Source organism: Pleurodeles waltl, chromosome 8, assembly GCF_031143425.1.
Source record: "Pleurodeles waltl isolate 20211129_DDA chromosome 8, aPleWal1.hap1.20221129, whole genome shotgun sequence".
NCBI lineage: Eukaryota > Metazoa > Chordata > Amphibia > Caudata > Salamandridae > Pleurodeles > Pleurodeles waltl.
Window position 1 is genome coordinate 746110873 of NC_090447.1, and position 17766 is coordinate 746128638.

The 17766-nt window shown below is 42.0% G+C and overlaps 1 protein-coding gene across 3 annotated transcripts in view; it reads right to left on the reverse strand.

Annotated features, from left to right (window-relative positions):
- The window catches only part of ARHGAP6 (Rho GTPase activating protein 6), an 866594-nt gene that overhangs the window by 259679 nt on the left and 589149 nt on the right, over window positions 1-17766 (reverse strand). For all 3 annotated transcript variants that reach the window (XM_069204992.1, XM_069204993.1, XM_069204994.1), the window contains exon 6: window positions 4460-4515. In XM_069204992.1, coding sequence (XP_069061093.1) covers window positions 4460-4515 — 56 coding nt within the window. The remainder of the gene's footprint in view (window positions 1-4459; window positions 4516-17766) is intronic.

Below are 17766 nucleotides of genomic sequence, written 5' to 3' on the forward strand. Positions count from 1 at the left end.
TGCATTCTTGGACAACCAGCAGTACACCAGTGGTGTAATGCAAAATGATGAGGACCCCCTGCAAAATGTGAAGAGGGGCACCTGGGTCTCCCATACCTCACAGATATTGGTCTTGGACTGAATGGGGCCCCCTGAAGGTTTGGGGAACCCCCAAAGGTTTGCGAGCTGCAGGAGCCTGTGTCAGACCCCTGAACACAAGGTAGCATATACTAGCAAGTCCAGTTCTAAAAAAGTTTAAATTCAGACAATTGTTAACAAACAAAACAATTGGGGGTTCACTGCTGAAGAACATCCTCAGAGTAGAACAATCGACAGTAAATAGTTTGTAAGCACTGTTGCAGCACTAATTGTAGACAAATGCCAACATAGTAAATATTAAATCAACCGAGAGGAAAAAAGGATGCCATATGGTATAGAAGTATTTTTCGTGTGTTTAATCCAGCCTCAATCTATTTATGCACCTTCCACATTTATCTGTCTATTCATCCATGCATGCATGCATCCACACTCATTGCGCTATTGCACCACCAGCCTACTTCTTAATGCTCATGTATAGCTGCATGTTTGTTCCATGTCAATGCTTGTGCTATTAGTCTGTGCTCACGTGTCTTAATATTTATGAGCATCTGTCTGCATGTCAGTTGGCCACAGTAGCGGCTTGCGGGCCACGGAACGGGGTTGGGAGGTGCGGGAGGGGGCAGGAAGGGAGGGAATACACATTTAATTTTTTTTTTTTTTAATCACTTCCCTCCACCGCCGCTCCTCTGTCCCTCAACAGTCCTCGCTGCAGGCACAGGCTCCCAGAGCAGCGTCAGGATTGGCTGGGAGCACCCGGCCAAGGCGCTCCCAGGCAGACTGGGAGCCTGTGCAGGCTCTCTCCAGCCCGGCAACACAATTGCCGGGCTGGAGAGAGCCTACAGCACATGTATGTTTGGCAGGCCCTAGACGGCCATCCAAACACACATGCGCTGTGCAAGTCACCCCGTAGCCCCACCCCTTTCGAAGAAAACAATAATAAACATAATTTATTATCGTTTTCTTTAAAAGGTTTTGCAGCTGCCGCTGGTGGCGAGGGCGACATCCTCCATCCAAACGGAGGAGCCGCCACAGGTTGGTCAGTGTGGATGGCTGCCTGCAGCTATCGTCATTCACATGCATTTGTGGTAGATTGTGCGTCAGTCTGTGTGTGTGCACATTCTTGTATATATTATGTATGCATGTGTCCCCGATTGATCATTTCTTCTGGATGGTTGTATTATATTGTGTAAACTTTATCAACTTTATCAATCATTTTCCTTGCTGTTTAAAGTGCTGCATGCTGAAAAGAAAAACCTGTTTAAAGGGGGTCAGTTTAGTCTTGGATTAGAGATGCTCGGTGGTTACTTGAAATGATATTCCACATGTGCTCTGTGCTGTTTGTTGCTTCCCTCTGCATTGTGTCTGCCCACGAGCACTGTTACATCAGGGCAGTAGCACACAGCTCCACGATTCTCTACCTCCGACAGCCAGCTGTAGGTTTTGCTGTGTAATACACAATGAGAAATCCATCTAATTATGTATAACTGTCAGCCAGATGAGTGTATCAAAGTGAACTATCTAGTTCCAGAGTCAGATCCAATCAGTGTTCTATATTGAGAGGGCCCTTTCGAACTCGCACCCGCCAGACCTTTTATCACAGCCCAAAACATCCCTCCATTCCACCCCCCCACAAACTGGGTCTACTATTATTCCACTGCACTACACCTCTAAAGATTCAGAATTAGAAATGTCAGTCTGAGAAGGGACAATTGAAGACCAAAAAAGAAGCAAAACTAGAGTAAAAGGTCTAGGTTACAATTTCGTATACACTCTGGGCTTTGTGTTCTAACACCACACAAGTTAAGAGGGACATGCGGCCACACAGGTCAACTGCATGTTATAACAAATAGCAAAAATAGCAGTGCAGGCATTACTGTACAATTCAAGTATCCACAAGACCTCAGAGAATTTGGAGGGTTTAACAAAGTGTACTGGAGTAGGCTTCTGTAGACTTACATCATCATCCATAAAATGACATTCACAGAAAAGATCCTAGAAACATTTTACAGTCTTAAATCCAAAACCTTGAAGACTGTAGTTTAAATGTAAATAGTAAAGTCAGATACCAAAATCAACAACCAGTTCAAAACACAACGATAACGAAAAAGGGAAAGTAGGAAACTAGGACACCTGGTCAGAAGTTGCAATCAATCAAGTTGTATTTATATAGTGCAGCTAATCATCCTGAGGGGTATCCAAGCGTCTGTTGAAGGTATCAGTTGTAAAGCCAGGTTTTTTGAGTCCTTTTCTGAAGTGGTTCAGCGAGGGTGCAGTGCAGAGGTAGAGGGTGTTCCAGGGTTTGACAGCGAAGTGGGCGAAGGAGCATTCTCCGAAGCAATGCAATGGATTTTGGGTGTCTGAGTGAGGGCGAGCAGCATAGGTTTCTGGTCAGTAGGTGCAAAGTCAGGCGATTGTTCAGGCAGGATGGTCCTTGGTTGTGAAGGGCCTTGTAGGCGTGGATAAGGAGCTTGAAATTGCAGCATTTCTAGATGGGGAGCCAGTGGAGGTCTTTTAGCTGCTGAGTGTTGTGAATTCTCTTGGGCGGGATGAGGATCAGTCTGGCTGCTGCATTCTGGGTTGCCTGGAGTCTTTGCATGAGTTTGGTGCTGGTGCTGGTATTGAGTGTGTTGCGGTAGTCAAGCTGGCTGGTCATGAGGGCCTGCCTCACTGTTTTCCTAGTGCTGATAGGGAGCCATTTGAAGATCTTGTGGAGTATATGCAGATCGTGATAAAGCAGGTTGGAGGAGAGGGTGTTCACCTGCTGTTTAATGGAGAGTTCGCTGTCCAGTATGATATCAAGGTTGCGGTGTGGGCTTTTGGCGTGGGGGGGGGAGGGGTCAGTCCGAGGTGTGCCGGCCACCAGGAGTTGTTCCCGCGGCGCAGTATGTCTGCCAAAGATCAGAACTTCAGTGTTGTCTGTGTTGAGCGTCAAGCAGTTGCCTTTCATCCATGTTGCAATGTTCATGCAAAAAGTGGGACCACACAAAATATACTTTAAATTAGCTTTCTGTAGAATTCAAAATCCTCTGTATCAAGCAAAAGAAGCAATAGTAAATAGGTGGTTTGAGGAAACAGGTACACTCTATATCCCACACAGTGCCATCCATACAATAAAACCACATAATTTGCCAGCCAATGTTCCAGGAACAAAGGAACTCAGGCAATACTAACAAAATGCAATGGGTAAAATTAAGGCATGCTATAAATTGGATTTTAAGTGCCAAATCTGACAATGTTTTCCTGGAAACGCCTGAAAACCTCAACTATCATTGATAACGACCTCTACCTCAACCATTTCATTAAAACAGTCCAAAGTCCTCCCTCCTTGTTGAACAAAATACAAGAACTCCTCCATCACCTGTTAAAGACCAGCAATCATCAGAATCCCATTCTTTATTACAGCCCACAGCTCATGAATAAATAGCAAACAGAAAGTAGAGTGTACAGAATTATGCTAAATCATAACTTTAATTGTCTTGGATTAATGACACCTTTTTATATTTTTAATACCTCAGTCTTCTCAACACAGCAAGTTTTTTCTCAACTGCAGAACCCTTGCTATTTTTTTTTTTTTAAAAAGACATTTTGTAAAGTATTTGTATCTTATTTTGTGTCCGTTAAACAATAAAGCAGCCCCTTCTACCGCAAGTACTGTACTTAGCATCAAGAAAGCAGGTAAGAAAGATATCACAACATTATCCAGCAAAATGGCTCAGTGTCAGATGCTTGCTGCTAGTCCGATAAGTAGGTCATGAGTCTGATTCATAGCGACAGGCCAATGATCATTCCATCCTTCTGAGGTCGGTACACTGAGTATCATTGCTTACAGTGCTTAAGAGAGAGCAAAACTGTGATAAGAAAAACTATATAATATCAAGTCATTGTAATAATTATAGATGGTGTGCCTGCTTTATTATAGGGTGGCAAATGATGTTTGAATTGAGCAGCAAAGACTCAGCACTTGCCATATGATTATCGCATATATTTACAGCAACGTGCATGTCAGCTACACAGTGCAGTCGATGCAGAAGACTTTATTTGTAGAGAAATGAGGGGGGTAGTGAGCACAAGGTAAAGGGACTGGGATTGTCAACTAACATCCATCAACATTGTCTGTATACATTTGCATAGGTCTATAGCTTTACTGTTAACTATCACAAAGATTTTGTCAGACAACAGGAATTCAGTCTATGTTTTGTGTATTGTGAGATGCGCTTGAGTCCATTTCATCACTGTGATAGGTGGTATGTGTAATATTCCAATATTATAAGGCTCCCAGTTTTCCATCTGGACTGATTTTTACAGATAAATACAGACAAGAAACCATCTCATTGCAGCTGTGTTATACGTACAGCTTGAACACGTTATTGATTACTCGTACCTGTCTAACTCGCTTTTTCGAACTCCCAACTCTGAAGATGCCCACTGTCTTTAGACCTACAAGGGAAGCACATCAACAGTGTTTAGTCGGTTAAAGCTCTGTTGGAAGACATAAAATCACAACATAATCAGTTGGACGAACTCAATTATGAACAAAAGACAACAATGAACCCCCTTGTTTTCCAAGGATAACCTCTCCTCCTGAAAGGCCTAAACTATTTAGCAAGTCATTAAGCACCACTTCAAAAGTAGATTATCCTTAATTCATGTGCAATATTTTATAATACTCCTTATAATGCCAGGCTGTCATTAGTACCAGGTAAACTATGCAGAACTCACCGTGGTTCTTTGAGCAGCCTAGAACAAGATGTATACTCAGCGACCATAAAGAGCTTACATTACAATTCTAATTACAAAAAATACAAGCCAGTAATTTTGTTGTTAGTTACTCATCAATGTAGCAGTTATGCTCAGCCAAGCGTACTAAGTGTTCCAGTTAACATGATTGCCCGCTTGGCCTATGCAAATGTCATAAAGAAACAAAGCACTAATATTTGACATTTCTTTTTGAGGGACTCTTAGGTTACATATTTACTCTTTTTTTACTGAGTCTTTTTTATTGATTTTAAGGATTACAACAGCATATCCGAAGGCACCGGACACTTCAGATCCGTAAATGTAATTGGATTGTCCACTTAGCATACTTCGAGAGGTCCTCGCTCACTAGTATAATTTCAAAATCAAGTCTGCATGCGTTGTTTGTTCGTTCGACCATGTTGGATTATTACCACCAAAGGTTACCAATCCTTCATATTTTCCCAGGCAAACTGTTGCCTAATATAGTGTTTCTCTGCTGGGACACAGTAATACAGATGAAGGTGCTTTGTTCCCCTTTATGTTTTATATATCTCCCAAACTTGCTCCCTATTCTTGATGGGATTTCTTTGATTTCTGTGTAATTTTTAACTCACCGTTCTCTTTGCTGAAGTGAATTAACTTCAGCAGAGCAGGTCATATCACATCCACGCAAGAACATCTCATCAAATGCCTGCCACATTACATCAAATGGAAAAAAGATTCTGGCTTACCTGGCCTCAAAAGTGCCTGAAATCTCCCTACTCAAGAAAGGCCCAGTTACTTGACAGCTATAAGCTTGATTCAACAGGAACTTTCTTCAAACGTCATCAGCTATGGTTGCCATTAAGTAACTATCTATCACGCACTGCGAAGGAAATTGATTTTTCTCCTCCTTTTTAAAAAAATGTCAATTTATTTCCTGTTTTTCTTCTTATATATACTTATTTCATCTTACATTCGCTGTAACTAATGTCTATTACCTCTCTCTCCACATGGCTATCACTTGATTCCCTTTTCTATCCCTATAGCTCTTCTCCCTCTCCCTCTCCCTCTCTTCTTTCTTTATTCAAACTTGGAGTCTTTGATACTATATTGCTGTATATGCCTAATTCATTTACATGTTTAATATGCATTTATAAGTACAATATTCCTTTGGCATATATATTCACAACTGCATACCTGGCAATGTTAAGTTAATGTTCTTGTATTTGACTCAATAAAAAACATCTTAAAAAAAAAAAAGAAGGCCCAATTCTCACTGAATTAAAGTGAAAACCTGAAAAGAGTATTAGTTGGGAAAGTTGTTATTTCAAGTAATAAGGCATCCACCACTGCATGCCATACAACCTAGCTTGGTTACAATAAGGGAGGTGTTACTATTCTGTTTTCGAAATCACTATCCCTTCAGCTAGTGAAAATCAGGCTTGAGCATGCATTAACAAAACATGAAGGATTTCAACAGTTGTCAGGACAGTTTACTTGCTTAAAGGTGTCAAGTCTAAATTTCTTCCTAACATACCAATGGTAATCATTGATCTTGGCAAACCCATATTTATGCTGCAGCTGCAAGTGGAACAAGAAACTTGACAAGATGATTGACAGGTCTTGACAGCTGAGCTGTCTGGCAGCAGGGAAAAAGAAATTCCTTGAAACTTGGGGCAAGAGGAGAGATGACTTGTTTAAACTCTTTCACCAGTGCCGCCCATGCCATGGTCCCATCCGAAGGATGACCATTCCAGTGGCCTTTGACGACTAATGTTTCCCCTTGATAATCTGCCCATCGCAGGAGTTCCCTCAGCCATGTTATCAATTGAGGGCCCTGAGCTGACTTCCAATTGCGGGTAATCTCCCGTTTAGCCAGTATAAAGCCCAGATTCATGAATTTACTGGATATTTTCATCTTCGAGGTGTGGGGGAAGTCACTTAACAGGCAATAAGAGGGGTCTCTAGGAACATTCCTCTCAACTAGGTCCGAGAGGGTGTCCACAATCTCCTGCCAGTAGTTGGTAAGTAGTGGGCAACTCCAGATCATATTAAAGAAATCTGGCCCTATGAGATCATATTTTGGACATCTAATCTCGGCCAAACTAAACCTTTTATTTAACCTTTGAGGGGTTAGATAGGCTCTATGTAAGATGCAGAAATTAATTAATTAGAATCTGTCATTTCTTGATATTTTAGGTATATTTACTAGTACTGTGCCCCAAATATCATCGGTAAAAGATTTGCATATATCAGTTTTGCATTTTAGGCGTATGGTAGCTAATGGTTGAAGGGAGTCCATGCAAATCCTACAGTATCGGCATGTTACTGCCTACACTGTGCCTGCCGCTACAGCAATGTATATACATCCATTGGGAGTGGGTGGTTCCATCCGGCCCGCTCCCCAGTGCTGCCTTGTTGTTGCTATCTGGGCCCCATGTACAAGAAAGTGGTGGGGATGTAAATCAAGTTGAGCCTGTAATTATTTGTATGGGAGTAGTGTGCCATACCTAAAGTCGGTAGAGTTCTTGCCAGTTATTTCCATGAAGAAGGATGGTTAAATAGTCAAGTGGGAGATCTGGGGAATATGGCTGTTTGGTTCTTTTTTTTGCAGATATCTTACCCAGCAATACACCACCACCTCATGTTCCATCGTTACATACTGTCACGGCACTCTCAGCCCCAAAAGGAGGCAGAGCAGCAGGGGGCCATCCAATGTACGTAGTCTGTCATGGGCCGCACTCTGGCGGTTCCTCATCTATTGCGTGAAGTATTGCAACTGTGTCTCAATATAGTAATCTTCAAAATTTGGCACTGCCCAGCTCCCCAGTGTGGTAGGTCTTTGCGACCTGATCCTCAAATAAAGTATATGGTCAATGAGTCTAATTCCCTAAAGCGAGCACAAGGAATTTTTATGGAATTTTTATGGACAGAGTTGAGAAATAATAAAGAAGTCAGGGTAGCACGTTCATCTCAACAGTTAAACCTTAGTACATGAACATTTCTTGGTACAAGCTCCTAAAGAAAAAACACCTGCTTCAAACTAACATTGTCCAAATCACTAATAATAAGTGCTCAATCATGTCTGTTTAGACAAAGTAGATGGCAAGTAGATCTGGCATCAGAGATTCTAGGATGAAAGGCTCAGCAGGGAAGGAAGGTTGCAAACACTCAAGCCCTCTTTGAGTTGGCATTAGACTGCTAGTGGGTAAATACTGATAACATTCCTCTCTGACTCTCCTGAAATCTGTGGTTCAGATGAAGTTTGTCCTTGATACTATTTAATTTAAAAGCTGTTGGAGTGGGCACTGGCAGAGGAGATCCATGCCACGAACATTAGACTGGAAGACAGAGTGGAGGAGGACATTCAGCTGCTGCAGAAGATGGTGCAGGCACTCTTGGGTGTGAAGACCTCAAGGGCATGGAAGTACCAGTGTTCCTACTATGCAATATAAGAATATGTTGCTGGGCATCGTTAAAGATGAAGTGATATTATGCGATGATTACAATTTTTTTTAATGGCATCAATATTATGCAGTGTGGCGGGGGCAACAAATATTATTCTTTTCACTGAAAAAATATGGATTGTTATTTGACTTGTAGTTTCGGTGAAAAACCTGGAAAAATAAATATGAAAACAAAATTTCAAAACTCGGACAGTATGAGCCTGGAGAGAAAGCAGTGAGGATGCTGGCTGTACCACTCGGACAACGTGACCCCCTATCAAATATCCCAGCAATTCACAATGAAGAGCGCAACCTTTATTCCCATGGACGGACCCTATAAAAGAGTGACTTTCTTGGCACTCTACATCTCTGAAGGTTCAGATACAGCTCGCATCCTGGAACGGCAGGTAGAGGAGAAGTTCCTCAGCAACGGGGCAGGAGGCAATGTTTCTGTTAAGGTTGGGGTCTGCTAATTCGGTGGGTGGATTGTAAGTGGACCAGTAATCGTTAAGATTTGTATACATCACTGGACAAATCAATAACAAACATTGTGACCCGGGGAGACCTCCTGTCTCTGCGCAACAGTAGAGGAAGGTATGACACGTTTCTCGAGTAACAGCTAATAATATTGTCACAATGAATTGACCTAGAACAGAAATATTCATACATATTATGCACTCAATTCTCTTGCAAATAGCCCTCACTTGAAAATGCACTACACATTATTTATTCTTAAAAGAAATCCAACAGAAATCAACATTTATTTATTAAACCATGTAGAAGTAACTCAATGACAGCTGACTCACTCCACGAAAAAATAAAAGTACAATATATTAACAAATGTAGGACGCAATAATCACACACAATGTCCTCGTCTCAATTGTGACCAAACTGGCAACTGAGCCCCTCCACCTCCATCCTTCACTAATACTGCTCTTTACATAAATGTAATTCTTTTATTTGAAAGGTAATCTAGTGTGTTCACCCCTTCCATCTGACCATTTCTGGTTTACGGGGCGTCAATAATTATCTGATTTGTTAGGAGCACTTGCTAAAACCATTGTTTCCATGTAAATTAAGCACTGAACCCGTGGTGCTGTCCTGTGCAAATAATGTCATTATCCGTGATGACACATACATAGGTCTGGATGTCCTAAATGTCTGCATCAGCTTTATCAATTAATAACAACATAACCATCCAAAGAATGAAAACCCAAACTATATCCTCTGAAACTTAATTTGTAAGGGAAAGTGTTATTTGATACAATAGGCAACGCAATCCTTCTAGGACTTGCGTATTTATTTGAATGGATGGGATTTTCATGCCTAAAAAGTGACCCTACTTCACGGCAGTGATCTCCTTAGTTTTAACAGGTAGTATGCTGCCTAATCCAGTAAACCAATTAATCAAACACAATGTTACAAGTTATTTTATTTTATGTTATGAGCACCTGTATGTCTACTAACACTATTTAATGCTACTCGCTGGGACATCAACACTGAAAGTAGTTCGTTTTTGTTCGCTAATTTGACTACCTAGATATTTCTAAGTGCTTGATGAAAAGGAAAACTAAGCTGTGGGTTCTTGCTTAAACATTGCCTGCCTATGTTGATTCTAACATAAGGCTTTGGTTTTCAGCGAGCTGACACAAGATCAGAGTCTCCCTTGGTGCTATCAATCTTCAAGTTACAGCTAGCATAAGAGGTTTTGGTGGTAAGTGAGGTGCGTACGTGAAAGGGTGACATCTCGATATTTGGACCATGTTAAGAATATAGCACTTAGGAAAGGTTTAATGAAATTCAGGTATGGGCATATGAAATCACTAGAACTTCAATGTCTCTCTTTCTACGTTTCTGGCCTCTGTTTATTTTGTAATAAGAGCAGTAAAACAACAAAATATATTTTCAATTACTGGATGTTTTCACAATTTCAGGCGGATGATCTTGGACCTTATTTCCATTATAAAAAATGGAATTGTGAACAAGAACTTGGGACACCGTCTGGACTCTGTTTACCCTATGCTGGGGTGGGACTACAGCACACTGCAGCATTACTCTCGCCTATTGCTGGAGGTGGGGCACTGCCAAACATCCGCCGGACTAGCACTTAAAAGCTCCTTTCAACTACCGCAGCACAGGACGCCATCTGGACTCTGCTGACCCTATGCCAGTGTGGGACTACGTCCCCCAGCATTATTCTCGCCTGTAGCTGGAGGTGGGGCCACTTCCAAACATCTGCCGCACTAGATGCCTTCCAACTCCCTCAGAGTGGGATGCCATTTGGTCTCTACTGACCCTGTGCTGGGGTGGGACTACATCCCCCAGCATTACTCTTGCTGGGGGTGGGGCCAATGCCAAACATTGGCCACATTAGTGCTAAAAAGCACCTTTCAAATCCTGCAGAGCATGAGCTCGGGCAAAGACTGGGCCCGTCTTAGCCTATCTGAGCCAGGAAGAGGCAGGGTAGGGCCACCCCTTAACATCTACCCCCTGCAGACTGCTGACTGCATTTCCTGGACAGAGCTGCTGATGGTCTCTATGAAGCCATTCACTCCGATAAGATGGACTGTTGTTTGAATTTACTATCATCAATATCATTTAAAGAGTCCAGGATGGACGCTCCCCCCGACGACTTGCACACTCCCCAATACTCCAATATCTAGAAACGTGGGTCAACTAAAAGGGGCAGTATCGGGACTACAAGCAGTGCTGAATCGGCACCTCTTCTCACTACCACTTCTCAATTCCCTTAAGACTAAATGGCAAACCCGCCAGAAAGACTATGATCTAGAGGACTGGGCTGACCTAACTGAGGCCAGAGATCAAGAAGCCCGTGAGGCACGCCTAAAATTCTGTCTTTTCAAGACTTTACATGACTGGTATTGGACCCCCCAGAAACTATTCGCGGCACGACTTCTGCCACATGCGTCCTGCTGGAGATGCCCTCACACTCATTGTGACCTTACCCACATCCTACATGATTGCACCGCCATACAACCCTTCTGGGGGGGCGATAGGACGTACTCTTAGGGAGGTGCTACCCTTACCACCAACCCTTACACTAATACTCTTACACAATACAGGGGAGCTACATCATCTCTCCCAACCCCAAAGCCGATTATTACACACCGCACTGGCTACGGCAAAATTATGTATCCTCAGACATTGGCAGGCAACAGCCACTCCCTCCCATGAAGAATGGATTGGCGCAATGTATCAGGTGGCCTCCGATGAGCGCCTCATACACGATCTACAGGACAAAACTGACATATTTTTACAAACATGGTCAGCCTTCCTACCCAACCTGACGAACTAAGTTTATCCTACGCAGTCCCACAACCACCTAACCTACAAGAACAAAAGCTCACCACCTTTCCATCAATTCACGCAATACTACCTTCAGCTATACTATATCCCTCCTTCTATCCCCTTGATAGAGCCGCCTCAACAATGACACCCCTTCTGGCTACTCTCCCGTAGCTCAACCCAGCATAGATGACTTATTCCTCCAACCCCAACGCCCCCTATATCCCCACCTCTACACCAACACCTCCATTAAACTATTATCATCGCCCTCCCTTCTTCCTAGCAACATCACCTCGCCTACCCCTTAACCCTGATTCTAATCGGATCACCCTTGCCCCTCTTTTTCTATAATCTCGCCCTCCCCTCGGTCACCATTGTTACCACTATCATCATTGTTATTATTCTCATTATTATTACTATTACTATAATTCGTATTATCACTCTCATTATTATTATTATCCCTCCCTTCTCAGGATTAACATCATCATCATCCTCCCCAATATTATCCTACTAATTAGAGCATCCCCTGCTCATAGGACGATCCCCCTCCTTTGCACTAGATTATCTCATCACCAACCTAACTTGTGCCGTGAACTACTTTCCTACACATTAGGATAGAACAACCCACCTATTTCCGACTAGCATCCCTCTAATGGAGATCGCCTGAATTTATTTTCCCCACATCATTACTCACTGAGCCTTTATAACTCCCTCTGGGTAACTATCCTCCTCTTGGTCCCCTGAATTCGTTAGAGAAGGGCTATTACTAGGGAAAGAAACAAACAACAATACAATGACCCATCCCCCTTTAGAGACACAGGCTATGCTAATGAGAGATTATTAAACCATTGCTGAACACTACCACTAGTATACTACTACTGTCATATAGCAGTACTACGGAATGGATGTATCCTACATCCATAGTTATAGCATACGTAAACAAGGTTCGAACACTCTCCTGATTTTAGCACTTTGTTTGTTGATACAAGACCACTATGCTATCAATACTGGCTCTAAAATGTAAATATTAATACTGGTTTAAATTGCTTTCTAATTTGGCATGTATGTATACAATGATCATATATTGTAAATGTCGTATATTCCCTAAAAGGTGGGATTCTGTTTGCTTTATGTACCTGCTTAATGATACGAAATAATAAAAAATTACAACACCAAAAAAAAAAAAAAAAAAAAAAAAGAGTCCAGGACGGCAGATTGCTAGGTGAATCATGACAATGGCTTGGAAACCAAGCTGATACTAACCCCCAGCAAACATCTGTCGCACTATTAGACTATAGAAACATGGGGAAGAGGAAATCCCAGGGTAGCCCGCACGGAACAACAAACTGGAAAAGGACTGCCCGGCATGTGGTAGAACACTGTACGATAGACGAGATTGTCTCAACTCCCTTGATATGATTGTCAATCATTAATAAGGGGAAAAAATGAATGCTGTGAGACAACGCCAAAAATAGCTGGCATTTTTAAAAAGGGACAAAGTTGTCAAACTGTTGACACAAATGTTTTATAAAAAGACTTAGAAGGGAGTGTCCCGGCTGATAAAGACAAAGGAACCCTATTGTTAATGCTGTGAACATTGAGAATCAAACCTTGAGCGATTCAGATGCATTTAATACTATCAGTATTACTCATATTCCAGAGATACCCTGTACAAATCGATTCAGCCCCCTTGCGGACGGAGGCCCTGCTGCTATGTAGGATAGAGTATTACATGTGCACCCAACATCTTGCGTGCTGAAGGAGGGTGATTTCATAAATTAACTCAGATCTCATTAGGCAGCTTTGGGGGTGGGCAGGGTAGAATCTCCAATCTACAACCCCAGTTTACAAAACTGAGATGTCTGATTAAGAGTGCAGGTTTGGCTTAACCGTCTGGGAGAGGTAATGATTGCCGTGAGACTAACAAAAGTGTTGATATAATCAGGCCAAAGGATAAGAAATTAAATGAAGGGACACCGATGAGAACAGGTTTACAAAGTGATATAGCACAAGTGGGGGAATGTTTTACAATCAACAGTAATGAGGTACCAGGCAATGTTAACTGGGAGAACAATAGTGGGATTAAAGAACTCATGTGTCCCCTAGGTCCAACACATAAACATCTACATCTTGCCAGTGTATGGTGGAAATCAGATAAATAGATGTAGTACAGTTTCCCAAATCCCATCGCCCCGGCACATGTACCGGAGTCGACAAGATGACTGGAGGGAACTTGGAACAAGACCACCAAGTTGGGGGAGGAGACCGCAGAATGAGACTAGTCCCTACGGGCGTATATCGAAACTACTACACAAGGTTAATGTTCCAAGACTCCCCAAGGGAGCCAAAGAGAGTAATGAGTCCCTCATAATCAAAGTGATACACTGGGTGAGAAACTATAGATATTGCTACTCCTTAATAAGGTCAGACATACTAGATGCAAAAGCGCTGCCCCCTATAGCATGGGTAGATTGATAATATAGTTTTAGAGCTGAGGAAGGAGGAATATGTAACTGGAGTTGCGAAGTTAGGCTTACGTACCTTGCCCCAAAGAGCTCATCAATTCAGTTTAAATACAATCTACCCATTATGGAAAACTTTACCATAAATGCCAGTAAAATGCTTCCCATGCTACCATCCAGGGCTCCTACAAATGTCACCACTGCCAAATGTAACAACGATGGCCTAGGCGAGACTGATTGACTCAATGGAGGTAATGCTGTGCAACCCATTTGGAGCTTGCTACTACCTATAGACACATGCCAACTATCAAATTGTAAACAGGCAAGTAGAGAGCAGGATAGAAGCAAGGATGTGTGGAGGTGGCTAGAACAGGATGGAGCTTTCCAGACATAAATTTCACCCCATGATTTTGTAAAACATAGCTGGAATGATTTCTAAGGTGAATGATCCAGAATGGGAAATGTTTATAGACAAATTTCATATTTGTGTACTTCAAGAAACTTAAGCATTAAGACCAATATTTAGGGTAGGGTACCCCAATTATAGCACTGAAGCCAGACCGTCAATCACAGGTCGACCAACTGGATGCTTAATTGATGATTAGTCTAGCCTGTACGATCAGGAAGTTAAACCTTAATTCTTCTGACATCTTTGGTCTTGACATTAAATCTGTGAAAAGGAATTTTGCAGTAAGATTGGCGAACATGTATAATCGTTACACTAGCTCAAATCGAGACACAGAAACCTTGACACTTATAGCTGATTTTTTTGAGAATTCCACAGGGACCCACCTTGACATAACTGGGGATTTTATTTTGACATTTGACCCCATGGATTTTATACAAAACCTTTTTCAAGAGGAAGATGAAGAAAGGATTATTTCCAGATTGCAGAATTCTCTCCTAAAAAGATGCTCTGCTCTAAGGTTGCCCTGCAGCTGTCTATTTGCCTCAATAAAGTGGGCCATGGCTTTACACTGGCTTCCCATTGATAGAATAAAATTCAAAGCATTATGCCTGGCACACAAAGTGCTTAATTCTAAAGGCCCTCAGAAGATCAGGTCATTGCTTGTCCCTTACTCTCCCACCAGGATTCTAAGGTCCACTTCAGGGCACCTTTTGAAGGTTCCCAGGATTCGTAGAGTCCGATGGGGTGGAAGATCATTTTGGTACTTAGTACCTAAACTCTGGAATTCACCCCCTAAAGAGTCGAGATGCATGGACAATGAGCATCCCTTTAGGAAATTGCCTAAGGCCTGACTCTTTCACAATTAGTCCTCAGATATCCTTTTCTCTTTGATTGGCACTTTAGTTCTTTACCTCAGCACTGGGAAGCCTTAGGGTAACCATGTGCATTACAATTGCATAAACAAATTAATACAAATTATTTCACTTGTACATGGTTTACATGTGTGTAATGAGCATATGTCTTCAGATGAAGGTGCAAATTATAATTTCAAAAGGGCAATAAGGAGCAGGATAGACTTGTTCATGATTGATTTGGATTTGTGGCCAAACCTGCAAGATATGGCAGTTATTGAAAGATCAGATAGTGACCATAATGCCCTGGCTATGGAATTAAAGAGCATCCCATATCTAGCTAGTAGCAATTACCAATGCACACTGGATCCACCAATAGTATCTTCCAATGATGGCAAATGGGTAAAATGGCCCAATGTACAATCAGATAAGGAGACCTTAGTTCCTTTGGAATCGGAAGCAAAGTAAATTGGTTACTATGGATATATTTAATAATTTACTTACAACTATTAAAAAATATTTTTATAGATGCATAAAAATCATCATACCAACATGGAAAGAGTCACTATGTTATAATGAGGACTGTAAGATAGCGAAAACGAAAATGATGGCCGCTGTAAGAAGTGGCAGTAGAACTGCCATAGCTGAAGGAAGGAGATCTTATAATAGAATGCAGTTACTTGTCAAGAAGTGTTGGGAGGAGGATAGCTGGCGGGAATCAGTTAGGGTGGCCAAACTGAAAGATAGTCAGTCATTCTGGCATCTGCCTCCTAAAGGGATACCATTCACTTCTACATGCAAGCTCACATTTGGGAACAATATTTTTCCAAACTTTATTCTGTGAAAATGGGAAGCACATGACCTGTCCCCGGATGGAAGGAACAGATCGAATTTCATGATTGGGATAGTGGATTGACAGTCTCCTTCACCATGGCAGAAACTATAGCTGTTATTGATAGTACGAAAGGGGGAAAAACCTGGACTTGATAGAATTCCGGGCGACCCCTATCGATCCGAACTGAGCATCTGAAGCTACATACTTAATGTGATTTCAAACGCTACAGGGAAGGTGGAAGAGATACTGGGTATGTGGAAGGGGGCTGAAATCATCCTGATTTACAAAAAAGGGGACCCAGCTAACTATAGACCCATTAGCCTGGTAGACCCAGCGCAAAAAATCTCTAATAAACAGATTTTTATAAAGATACAAACTTGGATAGAGGATACTAAAGTCTTATCTCACCCACAAGTTGGCTTTACGGCACACACTAGCACTTTAGATCAAGTCTTAATTTTCTGATTGATAATATGGAAAGCAGTTTTGCTCAATAAGGGACATCTGTATGTAGTGTTTCTGGACTTAAAGTCCAGCTTTGACTTAATTCCCTGAGAAACCCTGCGGGTTGCACTGAGGTAGCTGGGGATGCCATTAGAATTATTACACCTTATATTCTGCTTACACAAAGGCAACTATGTAGAAGTGGGGTGGGGGGAAATTGACTGAATGCATAGACATCTCAAAAGAGGTCCGTCAGGGCTGCGTCTTAGCCAAAACCTTGTTTACATTATAAATGAATGGGCTATTAAATGCACTTTTCGACTGCAGAAGTGACCCCTCCTCCCCATGTCAAGGGGGCCAACAAATCTCTGTATTCCTCTTTGCCAATGATACGTTGTTAATCTTAAAACCACCTATGGGTCTGCAATATATTTGAAACCGATTTTCAGTTGCCTGTTACAGCTTTGGTTTGGAAATTAATGGCTTAAAAGCTAAATTTATGACTTTCTGGCTACTCAGGTCATTCAAGGAGAAATGGAGGCTTGGATCTAAGATTCTGGAGCAGGTCAAAGCTTTTGACTATTTGGGCGTTAGGATGACCAGTAATTTATCATGGTCCTCCCAGATATTGAAAAGCCAAATGGCTCTGCAACATGTAGCGTCTGCAATTGTTAAAAAACTGAATAGATCCAATTTCCATCCAGTTTCTCCTGCACTTGAAATTTATGGTGCTAGAGTCCTTGGTGCAGCCCTCTATGGGGCAGAGCTATGGGATTTGGATCAGACTAAGGGTCTGGAGGAAACTGAGAACAAGTCTTTCAGATCGCTATTGACTATCACAGAGTACACTGCTGGTCCCGATGCATCAAGATTTAGAAGTGAAAAACATAATATATCTTGCTGCCCTTAAACCCCTAATCTTTTGTGTAAGGCTTTGGACCCAGATCTCTATCGCACAAGCAGTCACTGAGGTACAAGCATTGGACAAAGTGGGGCACATTCCTTTGTTTAAGAAAGTTAAGATGTGGCTATATAAAGTAATCTTGGGAGAAGCCTGGGATGTTCCAGAGATCCTGACTAAAGAAATGGTACCAAAACTAAAGTCAAGATTCTGGGACTACATCCTGGGTAACCATAAGCTCTCTTCTGCACGTGGCACTTTAACTGATCGGGCCATGGATTTTAAGTACACTTTGACCATTTAGTCATTTATGGA